Raw genomic sequence first — 22,290 nt, 5'->3', positions numbered from 1 at the left:
ATTTCAGACCAAGTCCCCCACTGCGCGATTGTTTTTCTCCCTCTGCAGCTGGCACCATATTGGTCGAGGTTGCTCTCTGCCTTCCCCTCCCACATGGATAGCAAGCAGAGATGAAAGCCATTAAGAAACGTATAGTTCAGCTCACTTTAAGGATGTGGTGCTTGGGGTCAGTGGGAAGATAATGGCTTTTTTTTTTTTTTTTTTAACCGAAGATTCATTATGTGGCGGAATGCCGAATTGCTACTGTGGTTTGTCACGCACCGCAGCTGCCAAGCCAAATGAGATCTTAAACAGGGGTCAGGTGCTCTTTTCCACCATTTCCCAAATGTAATGTGACCCTACCTTGATGTCAGAGCTATAAAAGCAACACCATAGTGGACTTACTGTTTCTTTTTCTTTCAGTACTGGAAGTTGAATTGTCATAGTTCTAAAGGAAACCTAATAGGAACTGTCATGCTCTTAGATTGACCTGTATGTTATAATGCACATTAACCGCATCGTAAAATGATTATGCAGGATACGGATTCTCTTATGTTACTGCTGTTCACTCCCTTCAAGGTCCTATTAAGGAGCTCATAAAATTTATGGTTTGGCAATTTTGTCATCGCTTTATTAAGGGAGGACATTTGTCAAGGGCAGAATCTTAAGGAAGATTGTTTAGGGGACTGACATTTAGCTAAAATTCAAAGTGCACCCAAAACTTAAAGAGTATGTTCATGTTCTTTTCACTCAGTGACCTTTACTGCAACAAGTCAGAATTACTCTTCATGCTGATTGAACACAAATTGTGTCTCTTAGAACAAGTCTGTATGTGACAGAGTGACTTGATTAACACTCTTGATTGTCAGAAGAGTCACACTACCGTGGCACCATTTAAACCTTTTCTTTACCCCATGCTTCCTAAAAGTTGGGCATGTCACCAAAAACAAAATGAGCAATTTTGTGGGCACACCATTTAATGTATGTGTATTATTCCTTTTTTGTGTGATTTGGCAAAAGAGAGAAATCAGTCCAATTCAGTCATTATAGCTCTCTTGTTCACTCCCTTATTCTGGTGGGAAAGCTCCATATAGCTGTAATTTTCTTTTCCTTAACATTATCACTTTTTAAAAAAAATGCAGAAATATCTTATTCTTTTCTTTCTCTTCTTTGCAATGTAACCAGCAGCCTTTTCTGCTTAAACCACAGTTATGTAGACAGCAAAATAGGGGGGGAAAAGTCAAATGAAAACTTGAAAAAAAAAAAAATCTTTTCCTCCCCTCTCTCTACTCAGGTCCAGCCACAAAGAAGAAGTATGTGAGTTACAACGACCTTGTGATCTAAAGGCCTCCATCAAAAGAAGGAAGCGATCAATGAGCATTCCACATCTCTTGGCGCTTTGGCAAAAATGGAAGAAAGGCTTTTCGTGTCCCTGAGCTGTGCTGCCCACTCACATCTCGAATCAAGACAGATGGGCTCCACAGCTTAACTTTTACCTGAGGATACCGGCTGCTATTTTAACTCCTTATGAAAAAGAACAAACAATCGCAAAAAAAGAGAGAGAGAAAGAGAGAGAGAGAGAGAAAAAAACCCATCCATTTATTTGTGCATTGATGAGAAGAAAATTGAATGGGATAGAAGGATGGGACAAACATCAGCTCATATAGGTGGATTATTTGAAACTGCCATGGGTCCACAGTGTATCCTTTCTTTGAAGCTCATGCTCTGATGATCTTTTTAAAGTCAGAGAACAATGCACTGCGGAGGACCTCATGGCAGCAGAGGAGGGACTGCTTCTCATCTTTACATGTACTTCCAAACTGCAAGTTTTCCAAAATTCCTGTAAGAGTTTGTGTGGTTCTTTTTTGACATACCTGTTACCTTTGTTGTTGGACTTTTGCTGATTCTGTTTTGCGATTACTTTTTTTTCTTTCTTTCTTTCTTTTCCATGCCTCTTGGATGCATTTAATATTAAAGCCATATTCTTCTCTTTAAGACACCATTGTTTTACATTTAGTTTTTTTTTTTTATTCCAATGTAGTGTTTTGAAAATATATTTTTATTTCCTCCAATGATATCTATGACCATCTGTGTTAAGTTTTTTTTTTTTTTTTTTTAGATATATTTCCAAGCTGTTGTAAAGGATTTTACATCAGACGTGTATTCAGTGACAGAGGGAAACCATTACAATTCATGTCTCATTCATTACATCTCAACTCCAGTGATAGATGGTGCTCCAGATTTAAAAAAAAAAAAAAAAAGGAGTTCATGTAGCATTTGTCAATGCATGCCTGGTATGTTTGATGTTGAAGTAAATAAATCAGATTAAATATTTCAGCACAAGGATGATGCACCAAACAGCTCTCAAAAGAAGTCAACACTTATTTTTGTTTACATTGTAACGCATTTCTTATTTTTTTCATCAATGTCCACTCACTGAAGATAGAATATGGCTTTAATTTGTCTTGGAATTTTTTATTGCCCCGCGACTATGGAGATATTGTGGGAAAAAAAAAAATGACTATAATTATATATATTTAAAAATACAAAAAAAAAAAACAAAACTAAAAACAAAACATAAATAAAAGCATGTATGTTTTATACTGTTTGTACTAAGTATATTCATGTTGCCCTTGATGCTTATGTGCCAATATTGTGGGAGATCTTACGTTTGGCCACTCATGCAACTATTTTGTGGTGTTGTCCAAGAATGTATCAACATGAAATAAAACCATTTGGTTATTTTTTTATTATTATTATTCCCTGGAAAGAAAAAAGTCCTTGGTGTTTTTTACATGCTGCACATTTCTTAAAACACATGCTCTTTGTGTTAGCTTTTTACAGCTGAGTCTCACACCTTGCCTGCAGACATCTAAAATGATTCTACAGATTCTACAGTATAAATACCTTCTGTTAGCAGTAGTTGTTCTGGTTTTCTCACATATAGGACAGTTTCATAATCACTCCTGGTTGATGACAATGCTGGAATATTTTTTCCACACTTCTGGCTTTATTACCCCTCACCTGTCTCCTCCGCTCAATATATTATTTGTTCATAAGAGATTTAATATTGAAGTTCTTTTCAGTTACCTTCAGAAATTCAATTTGTGTTTGAATCATACTGAAAAGAACAGTGACAAAGGATAGGTATGTGTTAATTATCAATTAGCCACACTAAATGAATTAGTACATGCTTATTAATTAAGATACACTGCGATAACAAAGAGATGTGTAATATGTATCAGTGTTACTGTCAATCAATGAGTGTCTCACTTTCAACCATATTATAAATATAACAGTTTTGCATAGTAATATATGCAGCACACAAACATTAATACATGTGAAGTTCAAAATATTACAAAACTTGTAATATGTCAAAATATTAAGGAAAGGTAATGTGTTATGGGAGAGCAGGGAAGTTTTACCAGCCTATGGTACACTCTGTACTTTTCGTCCACATGGTGCAGATGTTGTTCTTGTTTCTTCAACTTTGTTGTATTGTTGGCAGTATCAGACAACAATGTCTGGAAGTAACTGATTCCAGGTTTCACTGAACATGCTGTTTCAAGTGAGAAGATGACCCAAAATAGTGATAAGAAACAATGATGTCAATATATTTGTATCAATAGACAGGATTAAGTAATAATCTAGGTTAACATTTCAACAGTTTTTCACAATAAACCTCCATGATACAAACAGATATATGAAAATATCACAAAACACACACTAGGATTGTGCCACCAACCCCTGCCAAAACTGATTATCTGATTTCAGTAGGTGAGAACACATGAATGTCTGCCCTCACTAATCCTAGGGTCTGTAAATGTTCTTGAAGGACAGGAAGCATACTGCCACCCAACCTCTTCATGGTGGGTGACGAATCATGTGCCCTATAGAATCATACAATAACTGAAGAAATTTTTCAATAAAACAGGAAAGATTAACAGCTGCTAATAAGTGCAAGTAAGTATACTGCTGAGTTCATGTTTCAAGCTGAAGATTTGATGACTGTCAAAAAAAAAAAAAAGTTGTTAATGATGCATGGTAGTGCTGTTTAATGGTATAAAATTATGTCAGCATTCTGTAACATCATTTTCATAATCATTTTTAATTTTGTAGCCTTCATGATCAATCTCTTAATAACACACAAACCACATATACATGCACTGAATACTTGAAATGCAGAGAGCAGCACACAGCATTTGTGTTTTCTAGGTGAACATGGTGTTAGGCAGATTTAAACTAACTGACTCATCTAATTATTGAAAGTGACTGAAATATAACAACAAGCAGGTCAGCCTCTAATGACCACCCCTATTTAGCTTCCTTGTCATTTGATCAGGCTCAACAACCCATGACCTTGGACTTGTCCGAGCCTACATTGTCAGAATCTGACATAAACTTCAGATCTTCACCAGAGTTATTGTCATGATCATCTGGTGTCATTAATAATGTCAAAAATAACCTCAGATTAAATGGAGGCACTGGTTATCCAGATCTTTGCCATCTCAAGACTCCAGCAAATTCCCCCTCATGGACACATACTTATAAATGACTAGCTACTTAGCATCATGTTAGCTCAGTAAAGTGATAAAGTGATGACCATTGAGTTACTGATGTCTATAGTAAGTCTATTAATGATGAAGACAATGAATTGTGTCAAGCACTGCCAAGCATATTTTTTCCTCTGTAGTTGATTGGCTTAACAGGTAAGCTACCCAAAATGAAAAAGTCTACAGTAATTATTGTAATGGCTGATTCTGTACTTTATGTTACAAATTAATTATATTCCACTATTTACAAGCTACTCTCATCCAGAGCAGCAAAAGGCATGGTTACTCAGAAAAATAACATAAGTGCAGGTTCTTACAAGCATACAAAGACGCTGAGGTATGTGAAAATAACATGAGCTGTAAGATAAGTGCAGTGCAGGTGCTCACTGCAGAACAAACAAAAATCCCTTCACTGCTATAAAGTGCCTCATCAGTGCTAAAGGAACATATGGGCCCCCCAGCCGATACACTCTCTCTTCCATTGCATTAAAACGATAATAAAGCATTACAAGCAAACTAAATGTCATATATTTGTCATATGTTCTCTCCCTTTCCTCATACATGTGAATAAACTATGCAGCATTTTACTGAACTGTTTGGTAGGTAGGCAATCAAGCTAAGTCAGAAAATAACCAATAAACAGTGATCATATGAATTATGAAATTATTCCAACTGTTTGTTAAGTGCTACTGTGATATTAATGAAAGAACTGAAGCAAAAATAATGATTTCTAAATGTAGGATAATGATTTGTAAATAGTAACATTTTCTTATATGACTAATCAGTTGAATTTGGCTGCTATATGAGCTCATGTAAACCAGGACAAGAATATGTCAGTTGGCCGGGGTCCAGGTAATCATAGTCTACATGTTTCTTTAATACCTGTTCCCAAGCAGATGGCATGGCCCTTGCATCTGCTCTCAATATTAAAAATGGAAAAAAAAGTTTAATGTGCTAGAACATGAAATTCTTGACATCACTGATGTTGCACACCAAGACACAATCATCAGAGACAGTATAATCAAGCAGTTATGAAATACTTAAAAGCGATAAAGCATATATAAATGACAACATGTGGAGTACATGATGAACATGATTGCAGCCGTGGCATGATTTTAAAAGATGAGGTTTTAGCATGTGTCAAAAATGCTTATGTTGACTAGATAATGATGTTGGGAGCTGGTGGCACAAGGGGAATGGAATAGTCCGTTGTCCCAAAATTGCAGACAGTTACAGTGTGTATACCCCTGGATCACGGTTTGGAAATTCTTTGGAGCAGTACCTTTAGTAGCATAGATGGTTAGAACTAATGTCTTGCATTGAATTCTGGCTGACGGCCAGTGGAGTGAACTGAACAGTGGGGTGGCAGGAGAGAATTCTGGGAGATTATATATCAGCCTCACTGCTGAATTTTGGATTTGTTGCAGGGGAGTGCTGGCACATGATGGTAAACTAGTGAGGAGGGAGCTGAGAGGATCCAGCCTTGAGATCCCTTGTGTTTGAAGAGTTATATGGTACAGAGTTATATGAGGAGTTATGTGGTGCAGGAAGTAGGGATATATCCGAATCCGAGTACGTTATTTGGGAAAGCACAGATAATGCAATAGAAACAGATATTTTTTTTCTACTCAAAGTTGCTCGTTATAATTCGGAGGAAAAAAGCAAACAAACATGATTGACATGTCTGTGCATCAGCCATTATGTTTCTTCAAATCAATTCATATCGTGGATGGCCACAAGATAAAAATGCCCATTCTGTTTGCAGCATAGGATTTCACTAATTGTTTCATTTATAACACATTATTGAAAAGTGGTCGCTATATTCTGTAGTTGCCCCCACCAAGTCAGGTGCGGGAGCTAGCAAGACTAAAGCCTGGTGTGGTAGCTGAATTAACCCTGCAACCTATACATCAAAATGAAGTTTAGAGCCTGTAGTTTTTAGCTGTATGTGTTAATTTCAGACAGACAGTTCACAAAGCTTAGTTTTGCTAAAAATAAAATTTAGAAAAAAGAGAGAGAGAGAGAGATGAAAAGTACAGTATGAAGATGTGGAAATATATTTCATAATTAATTATATGCCAACATTAAATCGAGTTGATGCTTTGAAGGTGCAAAAATTGCATTGCCATTGAATATTAGGTTAGAAAATACAAAACACGTTTTCCCGACTTAACATGACCTCTTGTATAAACCACCTCCAGTGGTTGTAACACTGATTTGTCAGGAGGAATCTATCTATTCATCAAGGACCATTCAGAGGAGATGGAGAAGCCCTGGAGTGCTAAGTGTTTTGCTTGCAGAAGGATCAGTGATGTTTGGTCCAAACTTAAAAGCTAAAATCAAAATTGTAGTGAAACTCTTAAAGTCTTAAGCAAATGCATGATGGAATTTGAGATGAAGTTTTGATGTAAAAATGGATGAACTTTAATATTCAGTGAAATGGGAAATAAAAACTAATTTCATATTGTATAATTTAACAGATGTAAAGCTGAGCTTTTTCATTTGGATGACTACTGGGGAACAACCACTGACATATGATCTACAGCTCTATCTGCTGCACTCACACTATTAATTAATCAGACCCACTCAAGTGATATGATCAAGTGACATCAAAGTCTCATGCAAACAGATTCAATGTTTCCAAATCTCTGACTTATTCTACAGAGTGCGTTCAAAAGACAAAATTACATTATAAAAAAGACCTCCCATATCATTCATCCCATAGGATATGACAAGAGATCTTTCCTGACAGTGCATTGCTATCAGTAGACGACTAGGAAACCATGTTCTGAATTCCTAAATGACATCAAAGCTGACATTGATTGGCGGAGCAGCCTCACACAGACTCACACCTAGCTGACAGCATGCACAATCAGCACTGTGCCCTGCCCCCAACCTCACATTTGACAGGAGGTGACAGAGACATGTCTCTCATCCGAGGCATGGGAGACAAACTGTGTGGGGACAAAGTGTCAAAAACTTTTCTCAGCAATATTAAAAACTAAAAATACTGTATAGGTTGCAAAAAGCACTCTGCTGTCAGTCCCATTTGACACACAGCGGCTATAGTCAATGGCTTGATGGAGAAGAAAGGTTTAGTAGGTATTTTTCAGCACAGAACAGCATCTGAAAAAAATGAATGATTTAGAAAAACTTGTTCAGTGATATGTATGACTTTATAAAAGGATTTAAGTGACTCATCTGATCACCTTGATGTAAATGTAAATCTCTGGGACTGCACACACACACTGTGAACAGTGAACAGTGAATTTATCTCTGCATTCAACCCATCCAACACACCAGTAGTGAACACACACACCAGACACAGGAGCAGTGGGCAGCATTCCTTGCGCCCAGGGAGCACTGGGGTTAAGTGCCTTGCTCAAGGGCACACAGCCATGGATGTTGGTCCTGGGAATCAAACCGGCAACCCTCCGGGCACGAGCCAGGTTCTCTAACCTTTAGAGAACCACGAGTGCCCAAGATCAAGAAAGCCAATAGTTATACTCTTTGCTAGTTATTGATATAAAACTCTTATTATCATTTTATCTTAGAATTTAGTGGAATTATTATTATTAATATCATCATCATTAGTAGTAGTAGTATTGTTGTCATTAATAATTTCATTCATTTTCTAAGCAGCTTATCCCGATTAGGGTCGCTGGGGGTGTGTCCCAGCATTCATTGGCTGAAAGGCAGGCAAACACCCTATACAGAGGCAGACGTACAGACAAACATATTCATGCACGCATTCACACCTAGGGGCAATTTGTTACACATTCACACCTAGGGGTAATTTATTATCTCCAATTCGCCGGACTTACATGTCTTTGGAGTGTGGGAGGAAACCAGAGCTCCCGGAGGAAACCCATGCAGTTATAGGGAGAACATACAAACTCCACACAGAAAGAACCCTGGCTGCCTGGCCGAGAATGGAACCCATGACCTTCTTGCTGTGAGGCGACAGCACTATTCACTGTGCCACTGTGCCAACCCTATTACTTAATTAAAATGTTTTAATACATAAACAAATGTTTTAAGACACCTTCAGCTCTTGCATATTAAAGTGAAAAATGAGTAAAGCAAGATTGGACTTAAAATTTGTGTCAAAACCATAATTTGCTGCACTATTTGTGAGCTATATTTTATTGGAACATCAACTAAATGGCTCCTATTAATATCTTAAAATTGTCTTTTGGAAATGAAAAAAGTTCCAGAAAAATATCAACAGTAATTTAAAAGCGTACTACTGGCCTCAAACTGCTATGTCTCTGATTTGATGAGGTCCTTCACTCTATCAGATAGGAAATAACAGGTGTCAATAGAACCCAATTTGTACTATCCACAGGAAAGCAAGTTATTAACCTTCCTGTCAGGGATTGTATATTTGCTTTTTGCCTTTTCCATTTACTTGCGGAGGGAATCAGGATGTAGAAAGAAGACTATGAAAGACACATTGATCTCCTTCAACTGCATGCTAAGTAAGTATTTGACATTTCATCTTGGGGCCTCTGGCAGAGGCACAATCAATTTAACTCTATCCAAGCTGAAACCATTATGTTTCTTTGAAATAGGCTACAACATATAGTAAAGCGACTTGATTTTCCACCGGGCTTACAATGGCCACTCTAGTGTTGAAAAGAAAGAAATAAAACATTTGTTCTCTTTCTGATGGTCTTAATTCATTCTTAATTAGAGTATAAGAACATCAAGCTAGGGACAGAATATGCCAACAGTAATCTTAAATAGTGCTGATTGCTCTTAAATGTTAATATAGCACCGAAAGTGGGCTGACAGATACCTAATCATGCCAGGGGATTAGAATATGAGAAAATAATTTCTGATTAAGAGAACTCCTCACAAAATGGGGTATGTAGGGGAATACCATAAGACCACTTTTTTATGTTTATTTGTTTATTTATTTGGAATTTACTGAATTATGTGGTATAAAATTTGGCAGTGACTGGTCCTCTGTAGTGCAAAATTTTAATGGAAAAAAAAAAATACGGCTCACTCAAATACTGCAGCAGAATACCTGCCTGGAAATGAAATGCAAGCATAAATGACCTGGAAATGAGCACAGTCTGCTTCATGTCAGATGACATGTGTATATTTATCTCCTGCATATAGGGTTCGAAGTCTGGTGTTGTTTCAAGTGTAACTGGTCCGCTTGACTGAAATTTCAGCTTTGTCAGGTTAACACATCTTTAATACTAATTTGCAAGTTAATATTAAAACGAACAGAACATTTTGCTTGTTATAAAATAAATAAATACAATTTCTCCAAATAAAACAAGATATAGGGTTTTGGCTCTTTCCATTCTACTTTATTGTTTGGGTGTTTCAATACAACAGTGTCTTCACCTGGCAAATCAGCTTAGTATGAAACCACACTTTTTACAGAAACAAAGAAGGCACCTCAGTATCTAATATTTTCAGAACAGGTTAAATATCTTTATTTTTCCAGACAGGAACATTAAAACCTTTTTACAGCAAACACAATTTTGCCAAAAAAAAGTCTTTATTTTGGTGTTGTCTGTAGCACGAAGATAGAAACACACAGATGTTTAGTTTGTTTACATGGGCTAAATTAAACACATCAGCAACTGCAAACACAATGTACAAGGACAGCAATTGCATAAGTTCAAATAAATAAAGATAGAGAAGAGATAAAAGGTGCTGGAGTGGTGATGGTGGGATTGGGGTGGAGATGGGTGATGGTGAGGTAGGGCCAATGATGCAGGACAGTTTGTCTGTTTTATGGTAGAACAAAAGAGGAATGAAAGCAGCAAACATACCAAAGGATATTGGCCTCACAATACACGTGTATGTTATGACACCAACATAACAATAAAGTAGACTGGTGAGTACAAGAGTTGTGAGTACAGAATTTACTGCGCTCATTGCCAGAGTGATCTAGACGGCATGGAAATCTCTGGTTTTCATTAGGTTTGCTATGTGTCTCACTTTATCTCCGTCTCCTGGGTAACATCACTGACATTTGATGATGTATGGACTGCAATAAGTTAAGTTCAGAACCATGAGAAAATGAATCCCAACAATGTAGACATGGATCCCAGGAGTTAGCAACAATAGAGGAGTGGCACTAACTACAGAAAAGCTATACTTCATGGCATAGAACCTTATATAGGCAGGAGGATACAGCACAGCAAAGGTACCAGTCTACCATTCAAGTGCAAGTCTGAACCAGTGGGCAACTGCCAAAGACTATTCCATTTATAGATATTCTTTTGGAGGTCTGAGAGAAACCTTTGAAATAAATGTAACACTGTTTTAAAATTCTTATACGGGACCATTTGAATGTTATATACTGGTAAAAAAAATCACAATTCATTCAGCTGAACAGCAGTCATATCAAAAGAGTTCAGAGTGTAGGATGGCTTCTTCAGCGGTGATAGAAGTCTCACATGCAACTATTCATCTCCCCAAACCTGTTTACAGGTGCAGAGAGTAAATGTGGCACATCATATCTTGTTATAATAATATCAGTATAACATCATGTGATATAGACTTGAGGCAGAAATCATGTAACATCAATTAAGGACAAGACAGATTTTATATGAAACCATAGCTTCCATTTACATGTTTTTTCATGTGATGCTAACGTTAATTTAGCAGATAGGAATAGCTTGTGGGGAAAAGAAAACTTCCAAGGTGGACTCAAACTGATGAAGATGATGAAGTAGCACTCACATCTCTTAATATATATATAATATGTTGCACCAAGGGAGAGGCCCATGACGCTACACACTATCACACGATTTACCAAGCAGTAGCATAAGAATTCTCAAAGCAACTCCTCAATGACAGAAGTTCAAATACATTGTAGACAAGAAACATGATGACATAAAACAACAGAACAGATGAAAGAACTCATTGTCTTGTCAGAGTGCTCTCTCTTATGGTGTTTTGGTACAAAATAAAAAGACCTTAGAATCTTGTGGGACACACATATATTTACCAAATACCAAGAGTGACTGAGATATACTGTATACAGTGAACAAGGGCCAGATATTGGGTTTGTGTGTGTCTGTGTCTGTGTATGTGTGTCAATATTCGAACAGAACTGAATTGAATATAACAATGTTAGAATAACAGAACAATCTAACATTATGATCCAGTACTACCAATGAAGTACAATTTCTAAATTAAAAATCTGCTCTACAAAGCAAAATGTATGACTACAACTTATAGAAAATTTTCAGATTTAACAAAACACTCAGACTCAGTCAACATTCTTTTACTTAAACTTTCATGCAGTGCCTGGAATGAACTTTAATTCCCTAGCAATATGCAAATTTTCTGCCAGTTATTATATAATCTTGCGGACGTGGGTGACGAGAAGCATTGAAATACTACACAGTCTAGACTACACATGTAGCATTTTTACTCCATTTTAAATGTCAATGAAATAACTTCTCCAAGTGCTGGCTCACGATTTATGTGCCTTCACGGTCAGGGGTAGTTTTAAACTGCAGGTCAGTACAGACTGTGTAGTGTGATAAGTGATGCAATGTCTCTCTGCCATAACACACTTCTCTTCAGTAGGTGGAAAGGACATTTCAAACAGCGATCTTATGATTCTGATCTAATGGACTTACCCTTGATGCAAATGCCAACATTTACAGCCAGTGTCTTGTCACAACTGTTTGGCTGGAAATGGAAACTAAAGGGATTTCCATTTTCCATTTTCATTTTCCAACTTAGGGGATCATTATTATCACCCATATTTGAATTTCTACAATGTCTCTCAGGGCTCACTGAACATGTTTCTCAGTGAAATAAGCTGTTAATTACTATGAGATATCGGACAGCATTAGCGATGCTATATGTTATGTTATACAGATACTGTATGTTGGAAAAGCTTGAATGGCATTTTCCTCTGTTCAGTGAATTCCTGCTCATGTACTTGTCAAATTTGATCATTTGATGAATACTCTGGTCATTTGAAATGATAATATCTAAGACAGACACTATTTAGCAAACTTATTAGTCCTTTCACTTCTGCAACTTGTTTTTGTTCTGTTCTGACATTCATGAGTGTACAAGAGCGTCTTGAACCAAATGTTACGATCGGCTGTGTTGAAAGAAAGCATGGGCAGCCTGAGCAGTAGCACTGGCATTGGCAGCGGCATTCCTTTAAAAGTCCGTGTATATGTGTGTGTGTGTGTGTATGCGTGCTGGTGTGTATGCATGTGGGTGTATTTGAGATGGTTTCCTACTGTCTTTTATAGGACATTATAAACAAGAAACAGGGAAACAGCACAGTAAAGTTTCCCCCGTTCCCACTGGTAGGGTTTAAAAGTGTGAGGATTTGTTATGAGTGTTTGTGACAAGCTCCTCTATGACCAGAGTTTGGGGTGCCCTGCCCTCATCCATTCTTCCTCACCGCTGGTGCACACATCATCTGTTTCTTCTGTGGCCAGTCATACATCACTGTTAGAGCGGGGCGAAAAGCTCTTTACGTTGCATAAACACAATGTCGCCTGGGCGCTCACACTTTTCAGTGATAGATGGGGGACCTCACTAGGCGAGTGTGTGCACATGATGACGGAAGAACACACAAGAGGACGGCCTTTACACCTCCTGGCTGGAGAGATACGACTCCATTCACTGTAAGCATAGTTAAAATGAAAGTCTTATGTGACAATTAAAAAAAAAAATAAAAATATGACGTGATCGTCTTTAAGTTGAAACGAAATGTACGTGGAACATCTTTGGTTAAAAGTAGGAAACAGGAAAACTTTACTGTTTCCACATCTATTTGCAATGTACTCTAGTCTGAAAAGCTGTAGTTTCCATGACAACCAAGCCAGAACAAGTACCTCTTTTTCTTTTGTTTGAGAAAGGTAAACTACTGTGAGGGTCTTGATTCATTGTCATGGACAAGAGATCATAACATTTAGTATAATGTAACAAATGTCACAAAATGACAGGTGGTCACTCAGCGTAAATAAATATGTATTATGATTTATTGTAAATATACTGTTTTGATATACACATACTGCATATAATTAAAGTGAATGTAAAAATAACCCAAAAGAACATCCCATGTTTGACAGGTTGTTGAATTTATTCTTGATTTAATTAACAGTTCTGTTACATAAGATGACACAGTTCAGGTATTTTGAATATAAGGAACATTTATGTAAGTGCTGTGGAAGTAAGCTGATTATTGTAGGCCCTGATAAAGCAGATCTCTGTATGGAACAGTGATGTGGAAGGCTTCATGGTTTCTGGAACTGTCATTTCTCATAAGATTTTCTCCTACTCAGGATAATTCAGTGTGCATATGACTCCCACACCAAGCTGTAGAGCAGCCTACCAAACCATATCAGTTTGTACTTTTTTCTGCCATGCTACAAATATATATTTTATGCAAATGATATACTAAACAACTATCCTAGTGAATCATAACATTTTTTAAATTTTCACCACTTCTTGCCCTTAAAACTAATGTTGTGATTATGTTGTGGCTTTCTTAGTGTTTTTACAGTCATCTAGTGTTCAGTGATGCCTCGTGATGGACATTTCTGGACATGCCACTGTATTATGCTGTATGACAGACATAACCCAATCTGAAACATTATATAATGCACAATATTTTAATGATGAGTAATGAAAACTGATGTGGTGGTAAGGGTATGCATTCATATTCCCAAATCGTGTTTGTTCCATTATCAATAATACAAATTATATTTTCTAGGCTCCGAATACAGGGAAAAAAAATATAATTTTTTCTGATGCTCTCAGGACTGTATGAGACTGATGGAAATGAAATGTGAGCCTCACCGATCATTTTCAGAGAAGGAAAGTTGCATCAACAGCACTGACAGTGTCTAGGGAAAGCAATAGGAGATTGATTTGGACAGGAGTTAAATGACACTGAACTCTAGTGACTTCAGCAACAGATCAGAGCCCTGATGTTTAGCTGTCACCAAAATCACAGTCTGTGGGGATATTTCAGCTAACACATGGCTGTCAAGCTCAGGATCCATATTACTCAGACAAGATATTGGACAAGGGATGCTCCTGACAAAATTTCAATCAAACTGAAACTAGAGCTCAATTACAGGGACTGAGGCACACCATTACTCCCTGATGTCCAAGACAAAGGTTTTTTTTCTCTCTTTTTTTTCTTTTTTTTTTTCCTGCTCTTTAACTGATATGGCCTCTATCTCTCCACTAACACACCATGCATTTTTAAAATGTCATTCCTCACAAACAATGTAACTATATCCAACGAGATTGCTATATTTTAACCCTTTTCTTTTACATTATAAAGAGATTAAAGGCTACAAAGACTCAGTATCTCAATAATAAAAACAAACAGCAAGGCTTCATACTGATCCAAGAATTAAAGGGTAGTGAGGAAATGAATTATTCTTTGATATATATATAGTGTTTCACCATGTCTCATAGCCCGTGCAATGATCTGTAAAATGAGAAATTTTATCAGTTCATAGGATCAAGACACGATACAAGAATATAATGAGAAAATAAGACCTGGTTTAGTATAGGGAGTGAGATATTGTTAATTTGACGTGTTTACTTCTTTAGTCTTTCTCATCATATAGAATGGAAAATGCTTGCCTCTGGCTTATTAGAAGCTAGGTAATGTGGACACACATGTATTATTGAAGTTAGCTGCTATAACGTCAGGTATTCCAGAATGCCTGTAGGCAAGGCATGTTTCAAGCTTCTCCTCTGGTTTAGCCCTGTACTGTGTACATACAGTGATCAAGCACCTATTGCAACTGCCATGGAAAGCAAAATGCCTCACTGGGCTGAGCCTAAAGGTATGCAGCCTAGCAAGACATATGAAGCTGTTGACACCCCTTCAGTTACGGTGAGTTACGGGTTGAAAAGGCAAAGAACAAGCGTTGTTCTGTTCGGGTTTTTTTGTTGTTATTGTTTGTTTGTTCGTTTGTTTTGTTCGTTTGTTTTGTTTCATTAAACAGAGCATGCCAAGACCTTCAGACTCCAGTGGGGCAACTTGTTTCGAATTAGTCCCCGGAGGCTGTGATCAAAAATGCCATGCAAGACACTGACAAATGCATATTCCTTTGATTTGCATATGTAAGGAGCATCAATTTGCTTAAGTAATTTCATCTTTAGTTGATTCTAACTAATGATCCTCTGATCCAAGGGTCCTCAAATGCAGTTTATTTGCCTTCATAATGTAATCAAACAAGCCAAACACTTTACCCTAACCCTCTCTTTTGCATACTTATTGCGAAGCTAAAATGTTAATTTTATCACCCACAACAACACAATGCATTTTCAGTCCTGCTCAGAATTACTCTCCTGGTAGCCTCCTGTTTCTGATTTCTTCTCTATGCATATTTTAGCTTACACTTTTAGAGTAGCTATAGTGTTTAGCAGTAGGCGATTTGCTATTTTTTAACGGGGGGAATGGCCCAATGGTCACTGACACTACTCTATAGAGTATACAGAGGGATGGCAGGTTAACAAGGGTGATGCATTTTGGTCATTTTGCTAACAAGGGGGATGCCCCCCCACCCCTTCCCCCTACAAATCTCTCACTGCTCTTCAGTAAGAACATTGCAGAAGCAAGGAATGTACTTGTTTTACATTTATTTCACAGTGTTGGAGCATTTTGTCAATAATACATTTAGAATATAGCTACTATAACATTATGACATAATCTCGATCATAAAATCCTTTGCCTAATACATATTTGTCACTTAAGTGTAAAAACCATTACAAATGAAAGGGTGGGCTTTGATATATTTTACCAAGACAAAAAATGTGTTTGATTATATCTTGACTGAAAGGCCTAGAAGCTTGTATATAAGGTTCTCAGAAAATAATGTGGACATGTTCCTAAATATCCTGCCTGGCATAATGTTCAGGGAATACACATCCTCAAAAACCTGTGGTGAATTTTATTGCCCCCCAAAAAAAGAATGAAATATTTTGAACGGGTTTTGCTACTTCAGCCTAATAATGTTTTTTTTTTAACCTCACAGTAAAATAAGAGAGCTAATTGTACCTTGAACTCCCATGCAGCAGAATAGAGACAGTCATGGATTGTATCTGTGTTGAAAGAGCCCATCAACTGAGAAGCCAGCCACTTCCATATCAGGTCTATGTAAAAAAAAAAATTTTGAGAAATATTGTGAATGACACTGTGGCAGACTTCAGACAGGACCATGGACAGCAGCCTGTCAGCACCAGACACACCGGCAAGACAGCACTTGGAAGCAGGTGTTCAGAAGCTGAATGGAGAGCTTTTGCAAAATTCAGTAGAAAACACACATAGGCACATAACAATAGCCATAGAAAGTGAATAAAATGGATTTGATTTAACACTGATGGACACCAAGCCATGTGATGTGGTGTGTTAAAATCTAGGCCCTTCTTTGAAGCCCTAGAGATTATTTCCCATCCTGTCTGAGACTGCTGGTGCAGTCAGTAGTGTGGGCAGTTGTAATGTGTTAAGGCATCGATCCTCTCAGTCTCCTCGGCTGCCCAATGAGGAAGCAAACAGCCTAGCTCTGTTCTTCCCACAGCCCTTTCCATTCCATTAACTCTCTCAACATCAAGCATGATTTTTTGCCCCCTCTTCACTACATGAGGTACTAAGGACAGAAATAATATGATCAAGGCCGATCTCATCTCATTGCTCCCCTCTGGGGCAGGGTTTTACAGTAGATATTTGTAGGTCTCATCTACGTAGGTTCCCTTTATTGCAAAGGATTTATGCCATATAGACTAAATCTTAAAGAAAGTTCTCTTCTGATACATAGATTCAGGTGAAACCAGATGACTTTTCATTTTATTGTCCATTTGAAAGACCAGGCAACCAATGAGTTGTTCTGATGATGAATTGTCTGTTTGGACTGGAAGTTTTCATAGCAGTAATCAAATTTACTTTTTATTCCTCTCAAGCACTATGTGCTCAATTACAAAGCGCGATTCAAAGCAGATTCTCTTCTTCTCTGTTTCTGTCAAAAATCTGCCATGATTTTCAAGTGTTTGAATTATTTGTTCTTAAATATCTCTACGAGAAGAAGAGTGCAGTTTTTCCATAATCATTTGAAGCCTCTCTAGAGCAGTCATCTGCATCTATCTTAGATTATTATAAAGTGCTTCATCTTGGCTTAAAATGGGTCAGTTTGAGTTGGTGCACGCTGGAAGTGGGTCAGTTTTAACAGGTATTTTTTGCTACATAGTGGAGACAACTGTGTATCACTACTGGCCTGTGTTGATCATGTAATTCTAAGTTATGCGTTTGTGTCCAGTTTTAAATATGGTTGTACAGTGTCACAATAAATGCTAATTGTGACATTTTACATCCCACCTCCAATGAAAATGACAAACACTCTGGCTTATATGAGAAATGAATTTGGAATCACATTAATGCAGTTCACTGTGATCAGCAGAGAGACACAGAACTTTCCAGCCATCTACTCCTCTCAGCACACTTCAGTCATTCTGTAATGTGACTGTAAAACCGCATACAGTATGAAATATCAATAATACTTTAAGGCAGGCCTCGTGATTTTCCTAAAGTAAGCTTGAGCTGTCTCTGATGGTTCAGAGATATCCTGAATCCACTCTTCTTATTATTATCTCTATTTCATGGCTATGGTTCTTCCTGTCAGGACATTGTACAGTAAATGTTCAGTTATGAGTAACTCTGGAGTGTGTGCTGCCTTATCTTGAGCCCTCCAGTTGGAAAGAGACAGACACATTTCTCCAGGATAAAGCCTTTATGTTCTCCATTGGGGATAATGGAAAGATAAGACTTCAGTGAGAAACTATGTCCTGAGGTAAAAGACAAATTTTCTTTTTTTATTTAAAAAGGAGAGGAGATTTTTTTTTTTCTGAGAAAAATACATAGTCAAATGCTCGGATCATAAAACATGTTTCACAAAGAGAAAAAAAAAAAAGATAAAATGGCTATATGATTCACAGAAAAGAAAACATGACTCAAAAAATCTTTGTTTGTTCCCTGGACTTCAATAATTCTGAGAGTGTATATAAATGTCCTTGGTCCTTTTTGGTTTGTTCTCTTTGTTTTTTCTTTCTTTTTTTTTTAAAAGTCATCTTGCAGGCTCTCTTTGGGAAAGAAAAAAAAAGTTCAAACAAACTTGTGTGAAATCTGTCCTTCCACCTCATCATCACCTATCTTACTCTGGTCTGTGGGTGACAAGGAAACACAGGAAGGATTTTTCCCTGAGCCCAGATGTTCATGAGCAGGCAAGGGCATGACTAATGCAGCCCTAATCCATCAGCATGTCCTCTGCTCTGAGCCTGCCCAGTGATTTCCACACAGGTGATGGGTACACAGAGTCCTTTATAGCCCCTCAGATATGGAAATATTGGCCGTCAAAATGGAAAAGGCCTGTGACAGGTGGATAACACACGTTAGGGCTTATCACCTTCACAGACTTTGGCATGCTGTTAAGGCCAACATCTTCTCTGAGCCTGACAACCCCACACATTCACACTTTCTACCTCTGCTGTCTCAAACCACCATTGCATTGCATTCAATCATGTGAGAGCAGAGATCTGAGAACAGACCTCACAATGCCCAATGTTCTTTCAGGTTTTAGGTACCAGCAAGATGATAATTGGCCTTGCGTTGTGATCAATAGTACAGTTAACACTTCTGCTTATGTGATGGAGCAGCTGCTGATTGGTGGATGAGATCTGGCAAACTCCCCACACTGTCTGTCTATTCGACCAAGAATATCTGCATGCTACAGACAGCACACACTACCTGTCCACATTTACATAATGGACAGACAGGGTACTTCTGAACCAAGAAGAATTTATGGAATGAGTGATTCCTTGAGAGAATATCAGACTTTCAGAGGATTTGCTGCAATTTGAGTAACTGTTTCCTTTTCTACCTCTCCAATAAAATGATTTTGAATGAGAGAGTTTTTCTAATCATATCTTCTGAATCTCTTTGAATCATTTCACAGTTTAACTTATATCAGTTCTTAGTTTAACTGAATAAATGGAATTGACAGGAATTTATGGTTTTTTTAATCGCTACATTGATGTTCTATTCTCTAATAGTTCAGTTTGATATGTTTTGCTGTTGTGTGCTTTGCTATCCTTGCAATGTCTCAGACTTTGGTTGTCCAAGCTTGAGAGCAGAAGTGTTGCCTCCATAAACAAAAGCTCTTTGAAGAAAAAAATTTTTGAAGAAATGTTTTAAAAGGGAGACAGGACACTGTTTCAATGATTTCACCATATTTCATGTGGTGAACAATCTGTCTAACCACCAAATTCTGGCTACTTGTAGACTTGTTGTGATATATCGTTGTAGGACTGAGGGTACCAGTTTTTGAACTGTTGTAGAAAAAGACCAATTCATATCTCTAATCTTTGTTTCAGTGTTTCGTTGGCCATGGGAGGTTATGTTGCTATCATTGTGAATTTTGATAATGAGGCAAATTGTACAGATAATACTATTTTAAGTGTTCTTACAGGTACTACATTTGCTCTTTTTTGACTCAAAAGTACAAGAATTAGAATGTAAAGCTACTCCTGAGTGATTCTCATTCTGTGTCTTTTGCTTTTTATCACTTTTATTCATTTTATTAACATACATAGTTAGTTTTTAGATGAAATGGTTTGGAATAGTTCCAGCAGTCAGAGTTAGAGGTAAAGGTAGTCAAAGGTAGTTCTTTGAATTGGTTTGGGGTGTGAGCATGTCGTCTGGAATTGCTTGACTCTGAGGACTCCCCTTTGGACTTCACAACAGTGACAACACGTGAGAGAGCTGGTCATGGGGAGGAACAGGGTTTGCTCGGTCACAGAGACCTGTATAACGAGGTATTTGGCTGCTTTGTAAAGAGAGAGGCTACTGAGGGAAAGAGAGAGGCTACTGAGGGTCTGCAAATCCCAATCGGGAAAATTCATTATAGATATTCCATTAAAATTGAAGAAAAGATGTGATCGAGTTCTGAAAAAAACAAACAAACAAACAAACAAAAAAAAAAACAGTATTTCAAAAAACTGCACAGTTAAATTTTTTGACTGTCTTTAAGACCTATGTTTAATGGAGCCTTCTGATATGTCACCATTAATAAGGATTCTGTATTTTCAGTCTTAAGGTCTCTACATACTCACAGAGATATGCTGTATACTTATTTTTGTACAATTCTGTTTGAGTAAACTATGCAAAATTTAGTGATTACTCACAGACGTGTACTTGCATAATTTGTAACTCTTCCTTCAGTGTAGTGGCTCCCAATGGTCCCCCTTTGTTTTCTCAAATAATCTTCCATTTGCAGAGACTTGCTAAAGCCAATTCAAAATTTGTTACACAGGAAAGGTACCACACATAGTCTACTATGGATTTAATGGGTTGTTGGTGAAAGTGAAATATGGATTGATAATCACATTTCAGTTTTCCACAGTTTATTAGTGTTATGGAGTACAATATTTAACTATATGCTTGTCCTTGTCCCACCCAAGAAGATATTACCTTTGCAAATGATAAGATATTTGACAGTATAAACAAAGTATCGTCAAAATATCGTAAAGAAAGGCTCAGTACACAAAACTCAACCTCAGGTAATAATGAATACATTCCAGCATTTCTTCCTCTCTTGAATATGTGAATTCAAAAACCTCGTAAAATATGCACAGTATCTTGGGGTGACAGTGTAAGGTCAATGTAAATGAAACAACAGAAACATTCCAAAAGCATTCTGTATTTTTTTTTTCTCAAAGAGTTAAGATCGAAACAAGAGGGTGAGTTCACATTTTGGGCTAGTACACTACTATCTGCGTAAATGTAGGTACGAAGTAAATATTTTGAGAGAACTCACTGTGGTCAGGAGAAAAGCTGCCAGATCAGCTCTGACAGCTCCTAAACAACAGGCGACAAAGATGAGTGGGGTTGGCATGAAATATGATTAAAGCAGAACCTTCCATTCTGCTTTGATTTAAAGGAACATGTAGTGACCAATTCATCTTCACAGCCTACATACAAAGTCAGCTACTTTTGTTAGTAAGCATGAGGTACAAAAACTGGGCAGTTGGAAAAATCTGCTACTTCAGCATTCCATAAAATGGTAGTAGAAGAGACAAATACAGAGCTTATCTGTTCTGGAAAAATGGATTAATAAATAAACTCATAAAAATTAATATTTAGACCCTCTGAATTCAGTTGCAAGAATAAATAGTACCAAAGCCTGAGTTCAGTCAGTTTTTTGGAGAGATGGTCTCCAGATCATTGGAGTATTTATTTCTGTATTTATTTCTCTTTCAGGAAATAATGAGAAGACACAAACCAAATATGTTTATGATTTGCTTCAGCTTCATTGTTCTAAATATCCTAAATTATAACTTAAATCTTATTTCTTAATTGTTATCTTATACATTTTGCCTGTTTTGTTGTCAGTAGTCCAACACTGGGAACAGTTAAGAATAGCATCAAAGTAGGCATGGTGCATGATGTACATTCAGGAGATGATCTCATATATCTTTACTCATCACGTCTCCACTGCAAAATGTGTCACTGGCCCTGCATTAAAAAGGCCATTCCTTGTGTTATTCTCCTATATCTGGTACTGGAAAACTGTCATACAGTATCAGCTTCATTTGGTTACGTGTTATGTCAGCGCTCTTTCTCCTCCCATTGCCCACATTGTTTGAGATGACAGACTGCTGAACAACAGGGAAGCTGCACTCTGCACCATGATATCAGTGAGAGGTTTGTTCACAGTGATTAGTCACACAAACA

General features: G+C 37.3%; 1 protein-coding gene across 1 annotated transcript in view; it reads left to right on the top strand.

The window, feature by feature from the left end:
* The window catches only part of grm7 (glutamate metabotropic receptor 7), an 88,867-nt gene extending 87,544 nt beyond the window's left edge, over nt 1-1,323 (top strand). Inside the window, exon 9 of the mRNA XM_030776568.1 lies at nt 1,274-1,323. Coding sequence (XP_030632428.1) covers nt 1,274-1,323 — 50 coding nt within the window. The remainder of the gene's footprint in view (nt 1-1,273) is intronic.
* The last annotated feature ends 20,967 nt before the right edge of the window (nt 1,324-22,290 follow it).

The sequence above is a fragment of the Chanos chanos genome, chromosome 6 (assembly GCF_902362185.1).
Source record: "Chanos chanos chromosome 6, fChaCha1.1, whole genome shotgun sequence".
NCBI lineage: Eukaryota > Metazoa > Chordata > Actinopteri > Gonorynchiformes > Chanidae > Chanos > Chanos chanos.
This window is presented reverse-complemented; position numbering and strand designations above follow the sequence as displayed.